General features: G+C 42.2%; 2 protein-coding genes, 1 long non-coding RNA gene and 1 pseudogene across 3 annotated transcripts; 2 read left to right on the forward strand and 2 right to left on the reverse strand.

Annotated features, from left to right (window-relative positions):
• Positions 1 to 3,237: 3,237 nt before the first annotated feature.
• LOC102720255 lies at positions 3,238 to 5,327 on the forward strand (annotated as a pseudogene).
• A 1,072-nt stretch (positions 5,328 to 6,399) lies between these two features.
• LOC107304614 lies at positions 6,400 to 7,620 on the reverse strand. The gene is made up of 2 exons (XR_001550693.2): positions 7,174 to 7,620; positions 6,400 to 6,722 (listed from the first exon to the last, which is right to left on the reverse strand). It is a non-coding gene; the product is annotated as an uncharacterized LOC107304614 (long non-coding RNA).
• A 1,135-nt stretch (positions 7,621 to 8,755) lies between these two features.
• LOC102715033 (nucleolar protein 58-like) lies at positions 8,756 to 10,846 on the forward strand. Its single transcript, XM_006657411.3, has 2 exons — positions 8,756 to 8,909; positions 9,344 to 10,846. The coding sequence occupies exon 2, from the start codon at positions 9,374 to 9,376 to the stop codon at positions 10,577 to 10,579; it is 1,206 nt and encodes a 401-aa protein (XP_006657474.1). The 5' UTR covers positions 8,756 to 8,909; positions 9,344 to 9,373; the 3' UTR covers positions 10,580 to 10,846.
• Positions 10,847 to 11,060: 214 nt separating this feature from the next.
• Positions 11,061 to 17,736, reverse strand: LOC102720537 (indole-3-acetaldehyde oxidase). Its single transcript, XM_006658243.3, has 10 exons — positions 17,526 to 17,736; positions 15,612 to 17,396; positions 15,041 to 15,300; positions 14,704 to 14,907; positions 13,907 to 14,125; positions 12,709 to 13,674; positions 12,378 to 12,470; positions 12,132 to 12,230; positions 11,691 to 11,880; positions 11,061 to 11,352 (listed from the first exon to the last, which is right to left on the reverse strand). Exons 1-10 carry the CDS (start codon positions 17,689 to 17,691, stop codon positions 11,141 to 11,143), a joined length of 4,194 nt encoding a protein of 1,397 aa, XP_006658306.1. The 5' UTR covers positions 17,692 to 17,736; the 3' UTR covers positions 11,061 to 11,140.
• Positions 17,737 to 20,143: the final 2,407 nt, after the last annotated feature.

Raw genomic sequence — 20,143 nt, forward strand, 5'->3', positions numbered from 1 at the left:
AGGTTTTTTCCATTAAAAGTCAAACAATCACCCTTAAGCAGTGGGTTTCTACTACTTTCTACCATGAGTTATAACAATAAAGTCTGAATGCCTATTATTTACAAAGCCATAATTCACACTTTTCGCGTATTATTTATCTCATTGTGAGCATTGATTTTTCGCTTTACTATATTCACTTATCCGTGAAAGAGAAGTCACTGGATATATAGGCTATGTTCTTTATCGATAAAGATGACAGAAGAACTAACTTCTAATTTTTAATAGCTATTTAGTGACATAACAATAAAAGTAACCACTACCAAGTTCAAAATATATTTCTTGGAAAAAGATAAGATATAAACTTTTACTTAGTTACGAAAAAACTTTTTGAAAAAGTATACCGTTCAAAGTTTCAAAAAACAATCTCGTAGAAGCCCAGAGAAAACCTGACAAAAAGATGATAAGTATTGTGACCGTTCCAATTTAACTGTATTTATGGATGTTAGTATCTAATATTTAATTGTTTGTTTTATTTAAAAAGTTATATTAGTAATATTTTAATAAAAATACTAAACATAAAAAGTATTTTTAAATAAAACGAACCCTCAAACTCTAAATATAAACGGTGAAAAACATAGCCGAGGGATAAGCACCTTAACGGCTTAACCTAGCATGACTAAGGGCATGTTTAGTTCATATTTTCTATTTTAAAAACGATTGCATCGAATTCGTTGGTGAGAGGGTAAGTTAACTTACCCTGCCACGAAAACCATAATAATAGATTAGTACATGATTAATTAATTATTAATTATTAAAAAATATAAAATAGACTAATATGTTTTTTAAATAACTTTCCTATAGAAATTTTTTATAAAAAATACACTGTTTAGCAGTTTGAAAAACGTGCGCACGGAAAACGAGAAGCTAAGTTATCTTGTGAGGGCAAACGAACACAGCTAGAGAAGCATTAAACATAATGCACAGTAAAAGAGAAAACTGTGAAACGAATCTTTTATGTCCAATTAGCCCATGATTAGGTATCCCCGAAGATTCGTCTAAGTAGTTTTCACAATTTCACACGAAATATAAAATTCTTTTTTTATCATCGAAAACCACTTTTCTCCCTTTTAATTTGGCCTAACTGCCATCACCTTCCGATGTTTTCCATTTGCGAGCTTTTTTATATTGTTCTCGTCTGGAACACCGCGTCGGGTCGGCCGCACGCCACTCTGCCAGAGGCCGCAAAACACATACCGGCCTGTGTCGGTCCCACGCGCGTGGGCCCCACCTGTCGGCGACCTCGATCTGGTCGAAAATAAATCCCGCGGGTTTCTGTCTCCCTTCCTCCGCCTCCCTGGAGGTGGGCCCCGCAGGCGGTGGCGTTTGTTGGTGCGCAGGTGGGGCCCACCCCATGAGGAGTCCCAGCTGGAGGACAGCGGTGTGGCTACCACGAAGGGATGTTTTGCTTGCTGGTCCAATCCAAGTACTCATGCCCAATCCAATCCAATGATAGTGCTGCTCCATTTTGTTGCTTGCTGTAGTATTTTGGATTAGGGGTGTTTAGGGCATTTCTAACTCATAACACTAAATATGTAAAATATGTAGATATGGTTTCTATAAACTTCTTATCATCAAGAAATTAATACTAGACTATACTCTTCCAATGTAAACACCACCATTCCACACTTAAATTTAATACTACTTATCTCACATGATATCTTGGATTTTGGATGTTGGGTAGGAATCATGTCTCATGCAAGACATGATTTTATTCTCTTTCCTCATTTATTTACTTGCCACATCAATTTTTCATCCTATGTGGCAACTTATTTAATGTTATGGACACCATCCTAGTCATTGGGTTGGGAATGCCCTTAGACTGAGAAAATTTTTGGAAAAAGTGTCACGTCAAATGTTTGACCAAATGTCGGAAGGGGTTTTCGGACACGAATGAAAAAACGAATTTCACGGCTAGTTTGGAAACTGCGAGACGAATTTTTTGAGCTTAATTAATCCGTCATTAGTACATGTTGGTTACTGTAGCACTTGTGCCTAATTATGGACTAATTAGACTCAAAAGATTCGTCTAAACATTTCTTTCGTAACTGTGCAATTAGTTTTTTTCATCTATTTTAATGCTTTATTTAGGTGTCCAAAAATTCGATGTGATGTTTTTAGAAAAAAAATTATGGAACTACTTCCATTGTAATGAAGTACTACTTTCATTGTACAGAGGATAGTTATATTAAAATTATATTTGTGTTACGGTGCAGGGCATATTTCTGGATTTGGATTTCTCCGGGGTTGTAAGGTGGTGTTTGGGTTGGATTTCTCCGGGGTTGTAAGGTGGTGTTTGGAATAAGAAGGGACTTATTTTTAGTCTCTTGTCCCATCGAATGTTTGATCGCTTATTATATATATAGTAAATGTAGACTATTAATAAAACCCATCCATAATCTTGGGCTAATTCGCGAGACGAATCTAATGAGCCTAATTAATCCATAATTAGCCTATGTGATGCTACAGTAAACATGCTCTAATCATGGATTAATTAGGCTTAAAAAATTCGTCCCGCGGATTACCACTCATTTATGAAATTAGTTTTTTTATTAGTCTATGTTTAATACTTCAAATAGTGTCCAAACATCCGATGTGACATGGGACTAAAAAGTTTAGCCATATCTAAACAACTCCTAAGTGTAATGACATAAAGGCTCTTTGGATCGAGGATTTTCTTGTAGTCTTTGTCATATCAGATGTTTGGACGTTAATTATAAGTATTAAATATATGCTGATAATAAAACTAATTGCATAAATAAAGTATATTTCATTAGATAAATTTTTTGAGCCTAATTAATCCATGATTAGCAAATATTTATGGTAGCATCACATTCGCTAATCATGACTAATTAGGCTCAATAGATTCGTCTCACGAAATAGTATAGAGTATGAGGTGAGTTTTATTGATAGTCTATATTTAATACTTCTAATTAGTGTCTAAACATTCGATGTGATATGGACTTAAAAAAAAGTTGGAGGATCTAAACACCCCCATAATCGTCTGCTTTGTTATAAGGGTTAATTAGACTCATGCCATTATAATTTTGCCCGTTTTGAAAAATATCATTACTATTCGATTATGTGTAAGAATGATATTATAATTTCAGACTATTCGAACCACTACGTACCCTTTCAGTGCACTTTAAAATTTTTTAGACCATATTGCCCTCTATACTGTTCATGGCACACTTCGGGATAATGTTGTAAATGCAAAGGGCAATTTGATATAAAAAATTTTTAAATACGTCGAAAGGGTACGCATTGACATATTTCTAATAGTTCTAAAATTGTAATGTCATCCTTCCAATTAGTCGAATAGTAATGACATATTTCAAAACATGCAAAATTACAATGGCATGATCTAATTAACACTTATTATTATAATTGGGCACATTAAGGACTTCTTTCAAACAAATGGATTTTGTATGATTAGATTTCTATATGGTCCTTCGGAATAGATGAATGTCTCCTCCAAATTCCTTTGATACTATTAAGAACGTCTCAAAATTTAGGAATCTTGAAGATCTTCAGCGTGAGGTCCAACCTATTGAAAAAAATCATTTGTGTCAAGTCTTTCTTCTAATTCGTGTATTTTCCAAACGGTTAAGCCTATTCAACTTTAGAATAAATCCAACGGAGGTCCTAAACTTGAAGCCGAAATTGTTTTTTTTTCTTAACCGTAATACCAGAAATATATACCCCTAAATTTACCCCTAAATTTACAGAATCCGTTAAAAAAGTTCCTCGGAAGTATTGACCATTTTTAACGAGTTTTTGCTGACGTAGCCTTAGTGGGTCCCACGTGTCAGATTTTTTTATGTTTTCTCTCTCCTCTCTCCCTCTCCTCTCTCTTCTTCCTAACTTCCCTCCCTCGGTGTGGTCACCGACATTGACAGCGTGGAACCCCCGTCGCACGGCGTCCGCGTGGACTTGCTTTTGCCCATGAAATAGTTTTTAGCACACGGGTGTATATACACCCGTATATTTGCATGCGATCTAAATAGTCATCACAAAATATAAAAAAAATTAACAAGATAGATTAATATGAGTTATATCACTCCACAAATATGCAAGTTTAAACTTAATTTCTACAAGTTGTAGCAAAAAAAACAAGCAAAACTGAAACTAAGTATACACATATTCATAATTGTTTTGTTATTTTTGCTACAACCTGTAGAAGTTGAATTTAAACATGTTTGTGGAGTGATATAACTTATATAAACTATCTTGTCAATTTTTTTATATTTTTTAATGACTATTTAGATGACATGTATATATACCCGTGTGCTAAAAAACTTCTTCCGTTTGCCCCGGGACAGCAACAAGGGCGTGCTCGTCGATGAGGCCGACCTGGCCGACGTGCTCGCCAACGGCGGCCGCACCATGGCCACCGACCTCTACCTTGCATTGCCCGAGGCACGCACACTTTTTTTCCTTTGCTATTAACGTGTCACGTATTGCATGCATGCATGTAACCTGTGCCACGTTTTGTTGTGGCCGGCCATGGCAAGACAGCGTCGTCGGCAGCATCTGCCACCACCACACCGCCAACGGCCACTCCATGAGTGCCTTCTTCACCGCGTGGGCGAGCGCGGTGCGCGAGGGGAAGGGCTTCACCGTATAGACGCCTTTCCTCGACCGCGCAGCCACGACCGTGCCCCGCAGCCCGCCTGCGTCGGCGTTCGACCACCGGTACGTCCAGTGAGTTCTTCGAGGGAGGAGAAGCTGCCGGCGGCGGCAGGTCCCACGCCGTCGTGCCCATGGACAAGATCAGGGCCCTGAACGTGCACTTCACGGCCGAGTTCGTCGCCGAGCTCAAGGCCTGCGTCGGCGGCCGGTGCAGCATGTTCCAGTGCCTGTTCGCGCACGTGTGGAAGAAAATCACGGCGGCGAGGAACCTGAGACCGAAGGAGTTCAAGCAGGTGAGGGTGGCCGTGAACTTCCCGGGGAGAGCGAACCCGCCGGTGCCCATGGACTTCTTCGGCAACATGGTCCTGTGGGCGTTCCCGAGGCTCCAGGTGCGCAAGCTCCTCCACGCCAGCTACGCTGCCGTCGTTGGCGCCATCCGCGACGCCATGGTGCGCAGCGACAACGACTACGAGTGCATCCAGTCGTTCGTCGACTTTGGCGATCAGGCGGTGGCGGTGGCGGGCGCGCGCGTGCGAGGGGAGGAGGAGCTCGTGGCGACGGCGGTAGCAGCAGGCACGATGCTATCCGCGGAGCTCCGAGGAGGTGATCACCATCGCAGCCATGCTGTTCGCGGGCAACGCCGTCTTCTACCGGCCTAAGGACAAGCGGTCCACGCGGACGCCGTGCGGCGGGGGTTCCACGCTGACAACGTCGGCGACCACACCACGCTGCTCAACGTGTACAGCGCGTGGAGGGAGGGAAGTTAGGAAGGGAGAGAGAGAGGAGAGGAAGGGAGAGGAGAGAGAAAACATAAAAAAATCTGACATGTGGGACCCACTGGACGCCATGTCAGCAAAACCGGTTAAAAAATAAGTTAATATTGTCGAGGGACATTTTTTTAACGGATTATGTGAGTTTAGAGACATTAAAACAATCTCGGCTTCGAGTTTAGGGACCTCTCATGAACTTTTTCTTTCAACTTTAGCTCAGTCTATTTGGCCCAGTTAACAAAAAAAGCCCGAGTCTAAGTGGCGGTTTGTTTGGAGGGACTAATCTATAAATCCCTCTACTTTAATCTCATTTAGCCCCTAAAATGCCAAACATGAGGGACTAAAAAAGACTAAAATTATCTAGGTCCATAAGTCTCTAGGAGAGGTGCTAAAAGGGACTAAATGGCTATAGTATATCTACTCTACTACTTAGGCCTATAGCTATTTGTGTGTGGTGTGTACTATTGATTATGTCATTTAATGAGGTTTTAGTCTCTCCAAACAAATATTGTAGGACTAAAAGAAACTTATATTTTAGTTCTAGGAGTAAACTTTAGTTCTAGAACTTATGAAAACAAACACCACCTAAATCGACCCCACCATACACCCAGTTAGAGCATCTCCAAGAGATGCCTAAAAGTTAGCCTCCAATAACTTTGGATTGGGGCCATCCCTAAAAAAATTGGTCCCAGAAACATGTTTCATCTCCAACAATTCCCCTAAAACTGATTCCTAAAAATTTGTTAGTTGGCCACACATTCATCAAAACATTTCTCTAGTCTTAAGCTGAATCAATAGGTCTGTGATTAGCTAAATGATGGTGGTTCACAATTCTAGTGAGATGCATCGAGATGATTGAAGAGCCAAAGCCACGCAGCAAAGCTGTGGCTGCTGTGATTCACAGCTCTTTTTGTATAGAAAGGCATTAAAAATGTGTATAACATCAATAGATGGTGGTAGATTGGACATGAACCATATATGACTTGAATTCTGAGTGTTCACACATTTTCCCATCACATGCACATAAATTTCAAGGAAGAATCCTAAAAGTAGTAGACATTGCAAATCCCCTGTACATTAACCTAGTTTGCATCTGTTTCAAATCCTCTAAACAGTGAATATAACTAGCTTGCAATAGATAGAATATAAACTTCTAAGTACTCCGTTGATTTGTCGCCTCCTAATACGATTGTCATCAAATATTGCCATCTCGTGCCTTCTGCTTCCTTAATTCGGTGCACGAATCATCAGAAGAAACATCACCATGTCATGCCCTCTCCTTTGCTGTGACATGTAAAAAAAACTGAAATTGCAATTAGTACATGACTATCTACCAGGATGATAGAAAACACACATGCAGACTTTGCCCTCGCAGGCTCACACACGCAGGCCAAGCAAAACTGGGTGCCTTTTGTCACTTAAAAAAGTACTTCAGACTTTGTTTCCTGTAATCAGAAAAAACAACTTGTTCTAGGCACAAGCAATCCTTGAGCTAGTTAATTCTGATTACTTAGATTTTGATGCTTGAGTGGTACTTTAGGTGTTAATCCAAATTTCTAATGATACATATGACCTTCAATCTTTATGGTTTTGCAAACAAATAAACTGCAATGGGGCAAGGAGTATATGTGTGTATTTATTTTAGCTCAAGTGATGTTTCGACCTCAGGAATATTCTAGCTAGTGCTACTGCAGTAAAAAAAGGTCAAGATTTGGGATGTAGTTGCTGGACTTACCTTCCGGGAGGAGGACGTGGAGGAGCAGCTGAGCAGCCGGACGGGAGGGGGATGGGGCACCAGCCAGCCGAGAGAGGGACGGGGCAGCAGCCGGCCGGGAGGACGACAAAGCGGCAGCCGAGAGGGAGGGGTCGGTAGCTAGCTGGGCGGTGGCCGATGGATCGAGAGGTTGGCGCCGGCGGCCAGCGATTGGAGGGGTTGGCGCCGGCAGCCGGCTGTGGGTGGAAGAGGAGGAGCGGTGGCCGGCGGCGACCGGCGGATGGAGGTGGAGGCGCCGTCGGCCGGAGTGTGGAGGGGGAGGCGCCGTCGGCCTGCGGATGGAGGGGTTGGTTCCGGCGGCCAGCGATGGGTGGAAGGGGAGGGGGCGGCGGCTGCCGGATGGAGAATGAGGGGGCGACAGATGAAAGAGATGGAGGGGGGTTCTGCGCGCAGACGGGAACGAGAAAACGCGGCAAAAAAAAAAAAAATGGCGCATATGTAGGATTGGGAATGCTTGAAGCAGACCAAAATTTGAGCAAAAAATATAATTATTTGGGGATGCTAAAAGTTTGGGAGCTTTTTTTTAAGTCAGCTGTTGCACTGTGCTTTTTATCCTATAATACCAAAATTTAAATTTTAAGAATCATATTAGCCTGAGAAGATACTCTTCGGCCCGAGCCTAAATATTAAAGCTCGTAAACCAAAAAAAAACAGCCTGGTCTGAGAAAGCCTATGGGTCAGATTAGGCCCTGGCTCTAATTTTGCTAGAAAGTACTTGTTTAGTTTCTAATTTTTTTTTCAAAAACATCCATTGAATTTTTGGATATCTAAATAAAATATTAAATATAGATGAACCAAAAAACTAATTGCACGGTTATGGAATAAATCTTGAGACGGATCTTTTGAGCCTAATTAGCCCATAATTAGCCATAAGTGCTATAACCAACATGTGTTAATGACGGATTATTTAGGCTCAAAAGATTCGTCTCGCGTTTTCTAGGCTAGTCGTGAAATTCGGTTTTTCATTCGTGTCCAAAAACCTCTTCCGACATCTGGTCAAATATTTGACGTGACACTTCTACCAAAAATTTTTTCAGTCTAAATACCACCAAAATATCGTGCCTTGGTTTTTTGTTAGGCTTTTTCGAGGTCCGGCACAAAGCCTGGCCCAGCCGGCCCGTGTTTGGAATGCATCATAGGTTCTACCTTCGTCTCAAAATAAGACTATTTTTTAGTTTTTTATATAATGTTTTGATTTTTCGTCTTATTTGAAATTTTTTTATAATTAATATTTTTTATTTTTACCGGACGATAAAACATGAATACTACTTTATACCGACTAATTTTTTTATAAATTTTGTAAATAAGGTGAAATACTAATTATTTTTAATTTTTTTATAAATTTTTTAAATAAGAAAAAATGTCAACGTTAGACGGAGGCAGTAGACTGGTAGCTGTATTTCGAAACGTCGGGATTAGGCAGGTACAAACAAGTTCCCATTCCGCGCGCCACGTGTCGGGCGTCGGCCACGCTGCACGCACGTCGCGCTCCACTCGTCTCTCCTCCCTTCTCCTTCCTCTTCTCGAAGCAGCCACCTCCGCCCCGCCCGCCCTCAAATCCGGCCCCCGATCTCCGCGAGCCGCCGCATCCATCCATCCATTCTCGAGCTTTCTGCGGCCGTCACACCACCACCCTCCCGCCGCCCGCGCGATCACCTCCACGAAGGGGGGCCACCGGATCTCCGCCGTCGGAGAAGGTCGGAACCACCATCGAGAAGCACCGGCTCCTCTTCCTACTCGCTCTACTTTTGTAGTCCTGTTTGATGAGGACGTACGGGTTTAGTTCGTGCGCGGTCTTAGAACAGGAAATGGGTTTCTGCTCTGGCTTTTGTTTCAGTCATAGATTCCATTACTTCTCTTTGCCTGATCTAAGAATGCCTGCATCATGCGTTGATGAAATCGATGGTTTTGGTAGTCTCTCCCAAGTCCCATCCCATGTTTTGTTGGATCATCTGTGAGATGGAGTCGCGTTCTGTTTGGTATAATAGGTTCGTGAATTAATCGCCAGATTAGGACAGTAATTAGTAGATCAGTGTTGCTGTGAATGTATGATCTGTATGGATGTGATACTGTTGTGCTGAAATTGCATAGCAGATCCATTTGATGGTGACCAGAAAGTGGTAAACTGCAGGAACTTGCACACCCGAGGTCACAATTCAAGATGGGGAAAGAAAAGCAATCTGGAACCGTGGACGCAGTTGGGATCAAGCCGAAAGAGGAAGAGAAGAAGTCCAAGGAGGAGATACACCTCAAGATTAAGAGCAAGGATAAGTCTTCAGGTGGTGAGGATGACAAGAAGGAGATTGAGATTGAGGTCAAAGCCAAGATCGTGGACAAGGAAGAGGTGAAGCTTGACTCGGATGATGGTGCAAAATCTTCAGGAAAAAGTAAAGAGAAAAAGAAAGACAAGGAAAAGAAGAAATCAGAGAAGCATGATGAAGAAAATGGCGATAATGAGAAGGCAAGCAAAAAGAAGGATACAAAGGAGAAAGATAAGAAAAAGAGCGAAGACGGTGCGGATTTAGAAAAGGAGACAAAGAAAAACAAGGAGAAGAAATCAGAGAAGCGCGATGATGAATGTGGAGACGATAAGAAGGAGAGTAAGAAGAAGGAGAAAAAAGAGGATAAGGGAAAGGAGAAGGATGAGTTGGAGTCAAAGGTTTCTGGTGATGAAAAACAAGACAAAGACAAGAAAAGCAAGATCAAGAAGAAGGGTGAAGATATTGACAAGGATGTAGCAGAAAGTGACAAGGATCCCATGTCCGGAGGTTCGGGCACAAGAGAAATCAAGCTAACGAAAGATGAATCAGATAAGAAAGAGAAAGACACTTCTGAAGAGAAAAAGGAAGGAGAATCCAAAACGGCGGAGAAGAGAAAAAGAGACAAGGAGAAGAAGCAAGATGAACATGCGGAAGACAGTGAGGATGAAGAGGGAAAGAAAAAAGACAAGGAAATGAAAGAAAAGAAGAAAGATAAGAGTGATAAAAAGGAAGAAGGCAAGAAGAAATATAAGGATGGTGATGAGGGGGAGGAGGGCAAGAAGAAAGAAAAGAAAAAAGAGAAGTCTACCAAGGAGAAGATGAATGATCCAACGAAGCTTAAGGCGAAACTGGAGAAGATTGACACCAAGATACAAGAGCTACAAGCTAAGAAGGAGGACATCCTGAGGCAGCTCAAGGAGCAGCTGAAAGAGGAGCTGGAAGGGGGCAGCAGGCGCAAGGATACCATTGAAGAGAAGCCTGCACAGATACTGGAAAAGGGCAGCGAGGACATCAAGACCATTGAAGAGAAGCCTGTAGAGACAGTTGAAGAGAGCAGGGAGTGCAAGAACAATGGAAAAGAAGAGAATCCTGTTGCTGCAGCCTGATCCTGTTGAACTTCAAAGGACTAAAGGTTGTTCAGACCCTTGCTTTGTGCTTGTAACAAGAATTCTGGTCTTGGTCTCTGCTCTCTCTGTATGCAGCAAAGTAGATATATACATACTTGAGTGTAAGAATATGGGGGTGTATCCTTATCGAGAAAAATGAACCTGTACTGTTTACGACAGAATGCTCTCTCCTACTTCTGAAAGTATGTTCAGAAAGCCTCTGTGGCTGTTATCTATTTGAGTTATGGTTCTATTTGAATTATCTTCAGAAAGGCCATGTGACAGGGTATGTTTGGATCTGATCATCATAACTCAATTTCATTCCCTAATTCGTATATTTGCTCATTTGAGTTCAAAATGTACAGTCAAAATATTTCTTCTCAAACAAAATCTCTCTTATTAGCTCAATATACATTATGCAACGACTACTGATGTTCACCACTATTAAGTATTGATCTCCCTTCTTTGTTGAGGACCAAACCAGGCAGTGTTACCTCCTGTGCTAAAGGACTGGTTGATAACCAAAAAGGTGCTGACTGGTAAGATCGCCAAACTGGCGGTTTATTTCGAGCAAAGGCCCTCCAAATACTTCTCCACATTGTCTAAGCCGCACAGCTCCTTCACCGTGGGCATGATGGCAGGAACTTGAAGATCAAAAAAGGGAGGTGAAGATCCAGGCCTGGAACAGTGGTACTCCTCTCTTGCTGCTCTAATTGCTTCCCTTGTTGCACAATGCACCGAGGCAGCAAGCAGCAAAGGCGGCTCCCCAGAAGCTGCAACCAGGAAGAAAATTGGAAGAACAAAAAGGTAACGAATTAACTATGCCCAAATGCTAACACCAAACAGACTTGAAATCAAGGCTATAAATTTAAAAAAGAGAGTATCTACGTTGGTCGTGTGTTGAATCCAAATTATAGTAGTGTTAATTAATTGAATACATATTAGAGCACTACAACACTTGTAGCTCTATATATGTTTGCAATTTCGTATCACAAAGATGTTCCTAATTTCAAGAGACCATGATCTAGTTCTATAGACAGTGGAAAACTAATAAACCAATTTTATGAGTTAAAAATAATCAAATTTATGAGTTATTTTGAAGGCAAAATACCTTTTGAAGAGAGCACACGTTTCTTTTGGAATCCACTGGAGAGTAGCTTAACGTTGAACTGTTTCGGGATGGTGTCCACAGTAGGAATCTTGTATGTCCAGGTCCCATCCGAGACAACCAGCCCATCGGAATTCGTCACATACTCCTCGTTCATGAAATACCCAATTCCCTGAACAAAGGCCCCTTCAACCTGAAAAAAAAGGAGCAAAGGATCAAACATTTTAATTTAAGTCGTTGTGTCAGTAAAATTAAAAGAAGGTGATACATGATCCATTTACTACGAATGTACAACCTGCTACAGGCTAGAAGATTGTAAACCCTAACATCAACTTCTGACTTGTCAATTTATTAATAGAACAAAATTTAGGTCCTTTAGGGAAGAAATTGAACTTTTTGAAGATGAAGGAAACAATAAACTGGTACAGAACCCATATAACTCACCTGCCCCAAGTCAACAGCAGGATTTAAGCTCTGTCCACAATCGTAAATAAGATCACTACGCAAAATCGTGGTGGCTCCTGTCAGAAGATCAATCTCTACCTGGAACAGCCAATTTGTATTTGAATAAGTATGCAACAGAGTTTCTCTTCGAATGATCATGATCGTAAACTTTTACATATTTCAGTTTTCTACTATCTATCCTTCGTGTCACTCTGAAACCAGGGATGAAGTTTTAACCAACGGTACCTCACTAGCAGCTGCTCCATAGGTTAGATAGCAACCAGAAGCCCCAGGAACATAGAGTGCTCTAGCTGATAAGTCCACACTCACCATTTTTGCCTGCATATCAAAAGATTGCAACATATTAAGATATTGAATAAATTACTTTGTGAGCAGGAGGGCAACTTCCTACGAGTACATTTTTTCATCTGACAAAGCATGCAGAAGATTATACTACATTGAGCGAAAGAAGAAAATACATTCCTTAATAATACAACATAGCAATGAAATATTTCTGAAAAGAAAAATGAAAATGATCGTTCTGACAATAGTTGCTAAAAACTGAAATTATTGAAACCTGTGAGATTAGTTCATCCCATGAAACTGCTCCTTGATTTTCTTGCAATTGTTCCTTGAGTGGTTTCAGCCTGTCGACCAATATATTGCAGGCACAACGAACGGCCTCACAACTAGATTCTGATGTTGTACTCCCTGTGGTCCACCCTCCCTGTATCACACTCAGCGTATCTGCTTGAATAATTCTTACTCTCTCCAACAGTTCTTGACTTCTATCAGACCAAAGCTGCCCAAGACCGAACGCTGCCATCTGCTTCACTTTTGTCCAAAGCCCCTGGCCTAGCTCAATGCCTCCAACTTCAACGGCAATGGATCCATCATTAAGAATTGAAACTTTACCAGGAGTTGGATTAGACAAGAATTTATGCACTATTGGCACAACAGAAAGACCCCGCTTTTTCCATCTGTTGCTCTTGTTGAAGGACCGGATCATTTCAAGATGATGCTGGTAATTTGATGATGTGATCAACTGATTGAGGATAGAAGGAAGGGTATACCCCGAGGCATCTTCCATGCACTCACTGTGGTACAAAGCGAGGCTCTCCACCGTGTGAAGATTTCTCTGCCTGACCACATTAACATCAGTAGAAAGCACAGCAGCAACATGCTCAATAATAGCTTCAGCAACATAAGAACCCTGCACTTCTCCAGGACCCCGCATTGCAGATCTGGTTGAAATGTTTGTTTTGCAGACTCTTGTATCATAGGAAAAAGCACCCCAGTTATATTTCTTCAGAGCCTCTAAGAAATTGTGAGGAATCATTGGGCTAACATCGTTGGTCATTCCTGCATTTACCAGCAATTCTATATGTAGCGCTGTGATATTTCCATCTGATTTGAAGCCTACAGAATAGCATATTTTCATGGGATGCCGCCCCCCAGTCATTATCATGTCAGTCTTGCGATCAAGATATATTCGGACAGGTCGCTGCAACTTAAATGCTGAAAGTGCACAAGCTGTTGCCACCTACAATCAATAAAAAAATTAGCATATGTTCCAACGTTACTCAAATTGTACTTCAAACTCGAGATAAATCCTATCTGAGAATATTTGATTGATTAAGTAAACACATATAAAACTGGCCAGCAGCTTTTATGTCAGTGCAATGTCTCTGACGTTTTTTTGGAGAATACACCAAAATGATTTGCACCAATTTAAACCATCAAACACTGTAAATAACGGGAGTCCTGACACTTACAGGTAACGATCTGACAGCTTTTCCTCCAAATCCACCACCAACTCTTCTAGTAATAACACGAATATTATGACAAGGTAAACCCAGGCATTTTGCAATAGTTTCTTGTGCTGTCTCCGGGCACTGGCTTGAGCTATACACTACCATACAGTTATCCTCCTCAGGTATGGCTAGAGCAGTTTGTGTTTCCATGTAAAAGTAATACTGTGAGCGAAGGTTCACCTGCATAAAGTGTTGTCAGCTACAAACCTGTAGAAGTGTATGATGATGCCAAAGATACGCGGAAAGGAGTAACCACTAAAATGTTAGCTTTCAAGGTAACATCAAGGGGAAACATGGTTTAAAATTTTAAGTAACTAGAAGTAGGAATTGGTTCAATAGAGGATTTACAAGATGAGATGGCAGGTCGAACTGAGTCATATGTAAGAGAGAGTTCTACTTCCATGGTCCAAAACATATATATGTGAGAGAGAATAATGCCACCCAATATTGGGCAGCAGAAAATAAAAGAGAAGGTAAACAAAAGTCATGCACACTCCAAAAATGCTGTTTAAGTAAAATCACTGTGGGCATCCATGATAGTGCAACACAAAACTACAGATTTGTTAGATCACACCCTTATGAGGGCCGAACGCCTGGTGCAAAATCATCAGAAAGTATTCATGTGACCACTGATTTCTAATACTGGACCAAGCTCCCGCTGTCTACTTTGCACAAAATATAACTTTAAGGGCAGCATACAAATCTTCTGTTCTTTGGTAAAAAAAAGGGTAACATACAAATAGGTGCATTAAGTGTACCTCAGCTGAATATATTTTCTGGTCAGCTTCTGCCATCCCTTTTGAGAAATCACCGATCTTTTGAGGAAGAAAAAATGATTCAAGATAACTACTTCTTCTCACAGCCTCCTCAATTGATAAAATTGGAGGATCTAAACTTTCCATGCTGTAATCGACCAATGCTCGACTGGCAGCTATATTGGCAAATTTCTGTGTCTCTGCAACCTAGAATGAAAAACTTCAGTAAAGGTACAATTCAATGATAATTCATACTGCGGAAGTTATAACCTACAATATAAAAAGGAAAAACAACTTGAAAATATATTTGAATATAAATTCGCCTGTGTAAAACCCATACCACAATACCAAGTGGTTCCCCAGCACACTGAGTGACTGGATCACCAAACAAAGGTTCAGGTCCAAATATAGTGTTGGCCCCAACATTGCTGCCTCCTTTTGGAATATCCTTAGCAGTAACAATTGCCACAGTTTTTAGCTGCTCGACAGAAGGGCTCAATTCTATACTCTTAACACGAGCTAAAGGTTTTGTGCTATATACAAATGCTCCATGCAGGCAGTCCTTTGGGGAAGGGATGTCATCCACATATATAGCCTCACCTATATATAGTGGTTTCCTTGTCAGCATTATAGTTTACTTGCTAAAAGAATATATGATGAAATTCACTGCAAATGATTAAATAGTTCACACAAACATAACTTAAAATTAATTTAAAAGGACTAATAATTGCATATACAATACCAAATTTAAAAAGTTGGCATAAAGAAAGCAAATAAACAACATAAAGAAGGAAACACAAAAAACTATATGGTCTAATTTCTATCCGTCCTATATAATTATAATTATACTACATAAAAAGAATACTACAGATGCTGTTCCAAAAAAATAGAACTTAAAAATTAGTACATACCAGAGGCCTGCAGTTCTGCTCCAACTTTCTTGGCTGGCAGGCCAACTGGTAGATATTCAGTGATTTCAACAACTTGTTTGCATGATTCAAGTATGTGATCATTACTATGTAAATCAGATTTCACATTATTGATCTCCTTAGATGAAACATTAACATGTGTATCGGGTCCATGATTCAGATTACCATTGCTATTAGAAATTATTTGGCCATTTAGATGGGCTGTCTCTACAGGCTTGAAAGTTCCTTTGGTTAATGGATAAAGAAAACTAAAAAGAAAGGCAACTGCTAAGCTTGACCTATAAGCAGCATGTCTCGTGCCTTCCACCGGAACAATGGTTTTCTTGAGAACCGTGCATGCTTCTAGCAAGAGTGACGTAGTGATGGGTTTACCAACTAAGAGATTCTCAACATTCGTAGCCCTAATAGCATGTTGGGTTCCATAAGCACCAAAAACCAAACATAGCTTCTGCGATATATAATTTTCTGAAATTTCATCTGAAGATAATTTTGCCAAGAATGCAGAGTTAAGGTATGACACAGCATTTCCATGAGGACGTGGGGCAGCTCGGTATGTCTCAAATAGCAGAGAGCTTGCTGATTCATCTCCTGCCTTATTTACAGACTCAGAACTTGACGAGATGCCACTTGGAGTGCAATGGGGAATGTGAATGCTTAAGAGCAGTGTCCTGTAATCACAAGGGGGCATATCCAGGAATTGCTCCAGTGTGACGTTCATCCTTTCTGACGATACCTGTATGCACACAGACGAGCCAGCACCAAGAAGAACTGTCGCAATGTCAGAGGCAAACTCATCCCTCTGAGCCATTATCAGATTTCCACCCAAGCTCGCCATGTTCCGGACGAACTGAGAAGCCACCTTCTCCATGTGATCAGCAATCTTACAAAAGACCACGTCTGTGTAGATGTTGCCTTCTCCTCGTAGAATCTCAATAACCCGAGAAATCGATGTCGCAGCACCAATGTCAACACCCTTGGCATCCTTGCTAACTGAATTCAATTCTGGGATACCTCTCAAGTCTATGTACCTATCATACACCTCTGCCTCTCTGTAAACACCAGAAGAAGTGTTGCCCACAACCACCTTTGTTCTACTTTTCTCAGGCAGCACAGAAGAGCCTATCAGCTTGTAATACTCCTCCACATTCCGAGGTTGATACCAAGAACTCACGCTCCCTGCTGATGCTGATGGTGTAGAGCGATCAATCCTCAATGAAGCTCTGATCTCATCCTTCAAGAACTCCGGGAACGTGGCGATGCTCCCCTCCTTGTAAGGCGGCAATTTGGAGACGCTGGCATCACCCTTTTTCCAGAAGCAGTTGAGCCCCAAATCCTCCAAATCCACGTCCGCGGCGAAGCTCTTGCACGCGTCGGCGATCGGGCGGTACCCCGTGCAGCGGCACAGGTTCCCGGCCACCGCCCGCTCCGCCTCGGCCGCCGTGAGCCTCGAGAAACCCTCTGGCGGCGGCGGCCTCGCGGCGGCGGCGCCGGCCTTTTTCCCCGTTCCCTCGGCGTCCACCAGGGCGCCGGCGAGGGACATGCACATGCCGGGCGTGCAGTACCCGCACTGCGAGGCGTGGAACCCCGCGAACCGCTCGTGCACCGCGTGGAGGCCGCTCCGGCTGCTCCCGAGCCCCTCGGTGGTGGTCACCGCGCGGTGGTGGAGGCCGTGCACCAGCGTGAGGCACGAGCTGACCGTCGCGTGCGTCACCTCGTCGGCCTCCGCGTCGTACGTCGAGAGCAGCACCACGCACGCCCCGCACCCACCTGCAAAGCCAAACGGAAACCCGCATTCGCCGTCAAGCTCGAACACAAGTGAAGCTCGCACCACGCTCGCCGGAGTAGCCTAGCCGAGCAGGAGAGAAGGAAGGGTGGTTCAGTGGTTGGGAGGTGTGCCTTCGCCGCAGCCGAGCTTGGGGCCGGTGAAGCGGGTGCGGGAGCGGAGGAACTCGAGGAGGGACTCCCCGGGGTCATCTCCTGCGCCGCCGCCCCCGCCGCGGCGGAGCTCGACGCGCTCGCCGTTGACTGCGAAGACCACCACCTCCGGCGAAGGCGAATCCATGGCGGCGGTGGAGGAGCCCGCGTGCCGGAATCCGATTCCTATCCAGGCCCATCTCCTCCCACTCCACCTATCTATAGCACTACCACACCACACAGCCCCTCGCTCGCTTGCGACCTGCGAGTGTGTGCGACGCGAACGAGACGAGACGAGACGAGACAACGGGGGATGCTGACGTGGCGCCGTGGCGGTGGCTCGAAGCGACGGTCTCGGTCGCTGCGGTATGGGGCCCACCGTGGGGTGACGCATCGTGCATGGGGAGCAGTTATTGTCTTTCCGTGGATTAAAGAATTGATTTTTTTAGGGCGAGCACGTGGGGTACTTGGGGGGAGATGGGCGTTGACGCTGCCGTGCGCGATCGGCGCTTCGGCACAAGCCGTCCACGTGACACCGTCCGCACAGCTCCGCTAGAAAATAGCATAATATAAGTTGGCTAAATGTTTATATACAGAAGAGAGGGAAGAAAAGAAAAGAAAAATGTGCTGTAGTTTAGACATAAGAACTAAGAAACTATGTGAGAGGAAAATATGAGTCATGTATTAATGATAAAGAGTTAACTACTATATGAATAAGCTAAAATAAAACTACAAAGAATTTTATAGCCAGCTTATTCGCTATATTATTAGAGTTGCTCTTAGAGCAGGTACAATAGCAGGCTATAAACCAGCTACTCCCTCCATATTTTTATGTATGACGCCGTTGACTTTTAGAATCATGTTTGACCATTTGTCTTATTCAAAATTTATATCCAAATATGCAAAATTATAATGCATAATTACAGTTTCTATAATAATAAATCATATTATAACAAAATAATTAATAATTATATAATTTTTTTAATAAGACGAATGATCAAACGTGAACCTAAAAGTCAACGGCGTCATATAAAAAAACATGGAGAAAGTATAAATATATTTTAAAGATGAGAGGAAAGTGAGAAGTAGTGAGCTACTAATTTGTAGTCAGATATAACACAAGCTTTAAGACACAGTATGTGTATGATATGTGAGACTATGTATTAATGCTTTGTAGGTAATTATTATATGAATTGACTATTAGATTGACTATAGATGAATTGGAGCTAGGTTGGCTATATATTGAACTTGATTTTAGGGCATCTTTAATACAGAGTGCTAAAACAGGTGCTTAGAAAAGAAAAAATGTGAAGCACCCTGCATAAGAGCTTGGTGTTTCAACGCAAGGAAACAAGCTGGACGCATGATAGAGTTTGTGTTCGTGCTTGTTTTTCATTACGTACAAGTTATTGTACTGCTCAAGCATCGATGCTAGAGAAAACAACAACTTCTTGGTATAACCGCCGGGTAGTTACAATCTGCAAGATAAAAACCGGTCTTTTCTCTTAAGCATTCATCTAAGCATCGCATTGTGATGCTCTTAAGGAATGAACAATGCATGGACTCTAAATAAAGATCTCATCCTTCAAATAGGATGATGCCACTCAAAGAAAACGGTGCCTACAATGCATGTGGTTTTGGGTGAGACTAGGTTATTATTTTTATTTCACTCTCTTCATCCTCTCTTCTCATCGTTACTCATGCCTGTTGTACTCTCTCTGTCGCCGCCTATGGATTCGCTATCTTTGGTCGTGAGCTTGCCACCCCTCCTCTCCTCGCGTGGATCTCAGGGGCAGGCGGTGCACGACGACGGGCAGTGCTCGACGGAGCTTGGTGGCGACGGATCAAGCTTGAGTGGCGGGCGGTGGCGATGGATCGAGCGCGGTGACGGCGGACCGACCTCGATGACCAACATCGTGTGCGCTAACCAACTCTATCTCCGATGCATTTTAATATTTTCTCCTTCCTCCTACTTTCATACACAAATCTGACAAAACCATCTGTAGTCTCTGTAGGGCGCCCGCGCCTCTGCGAGGGCATAGTCCATGGCGTTCCATGGTGATCTATCAAGCATGCTTCGGCATGGTGGGTCAGAGCCACAAGCCACTACTAATTCGATTATTTTAGTTAAATCGCACAACATAGGGTTGCGTTATTTGAATGGCGGTGGTTTTTAATAGTTAACAAATAGTAGTATAAATAATAAAATTAAGCATGCCTAAATTAAAAATGTAAACTATAAATATAAGATGATATTTTTATATACATTTTAAAATGATGGATAGTTTAGTTATTTGTAAAACGTGTATGCATAAAAGATAAGAAAATTATTGATAAAAAGATAAAAAGGAACACAAACTTTTAGATTATGACAATAAATTTCTCTCTAGTTGGTTCGTCTGTCCTAGACTCCTAGGTTAATTAGGAGAGGCTTAGATCCTGTCTTGCAGCTCATCAATCTCATACTCAAATGATAAAAAATGTGTTCTAGCCATTCATCCAATATATCCTTCACTTTTAACTATAACCCATATGGGGAGATTGAAACTTCAAATTTGGAGTTTCTCCCTCCTTGCATACTATTTCTGGAATAGTATATG

This window comes from Oryza brachyantha, chromosome 7 (genome assembly GCF_000231095.2).
Source record: "Oryza brachyantha chromosome 7, ObraRS2, whole genome shotgun sequence".
Classification (NCBI taxonomy): domain Eukaryota; kingdom Viridiplantae; phylum Streptophyta; class Magnoliopsida; order Poales; family Poaceae; genus Oryza; species Oryza brachyantha.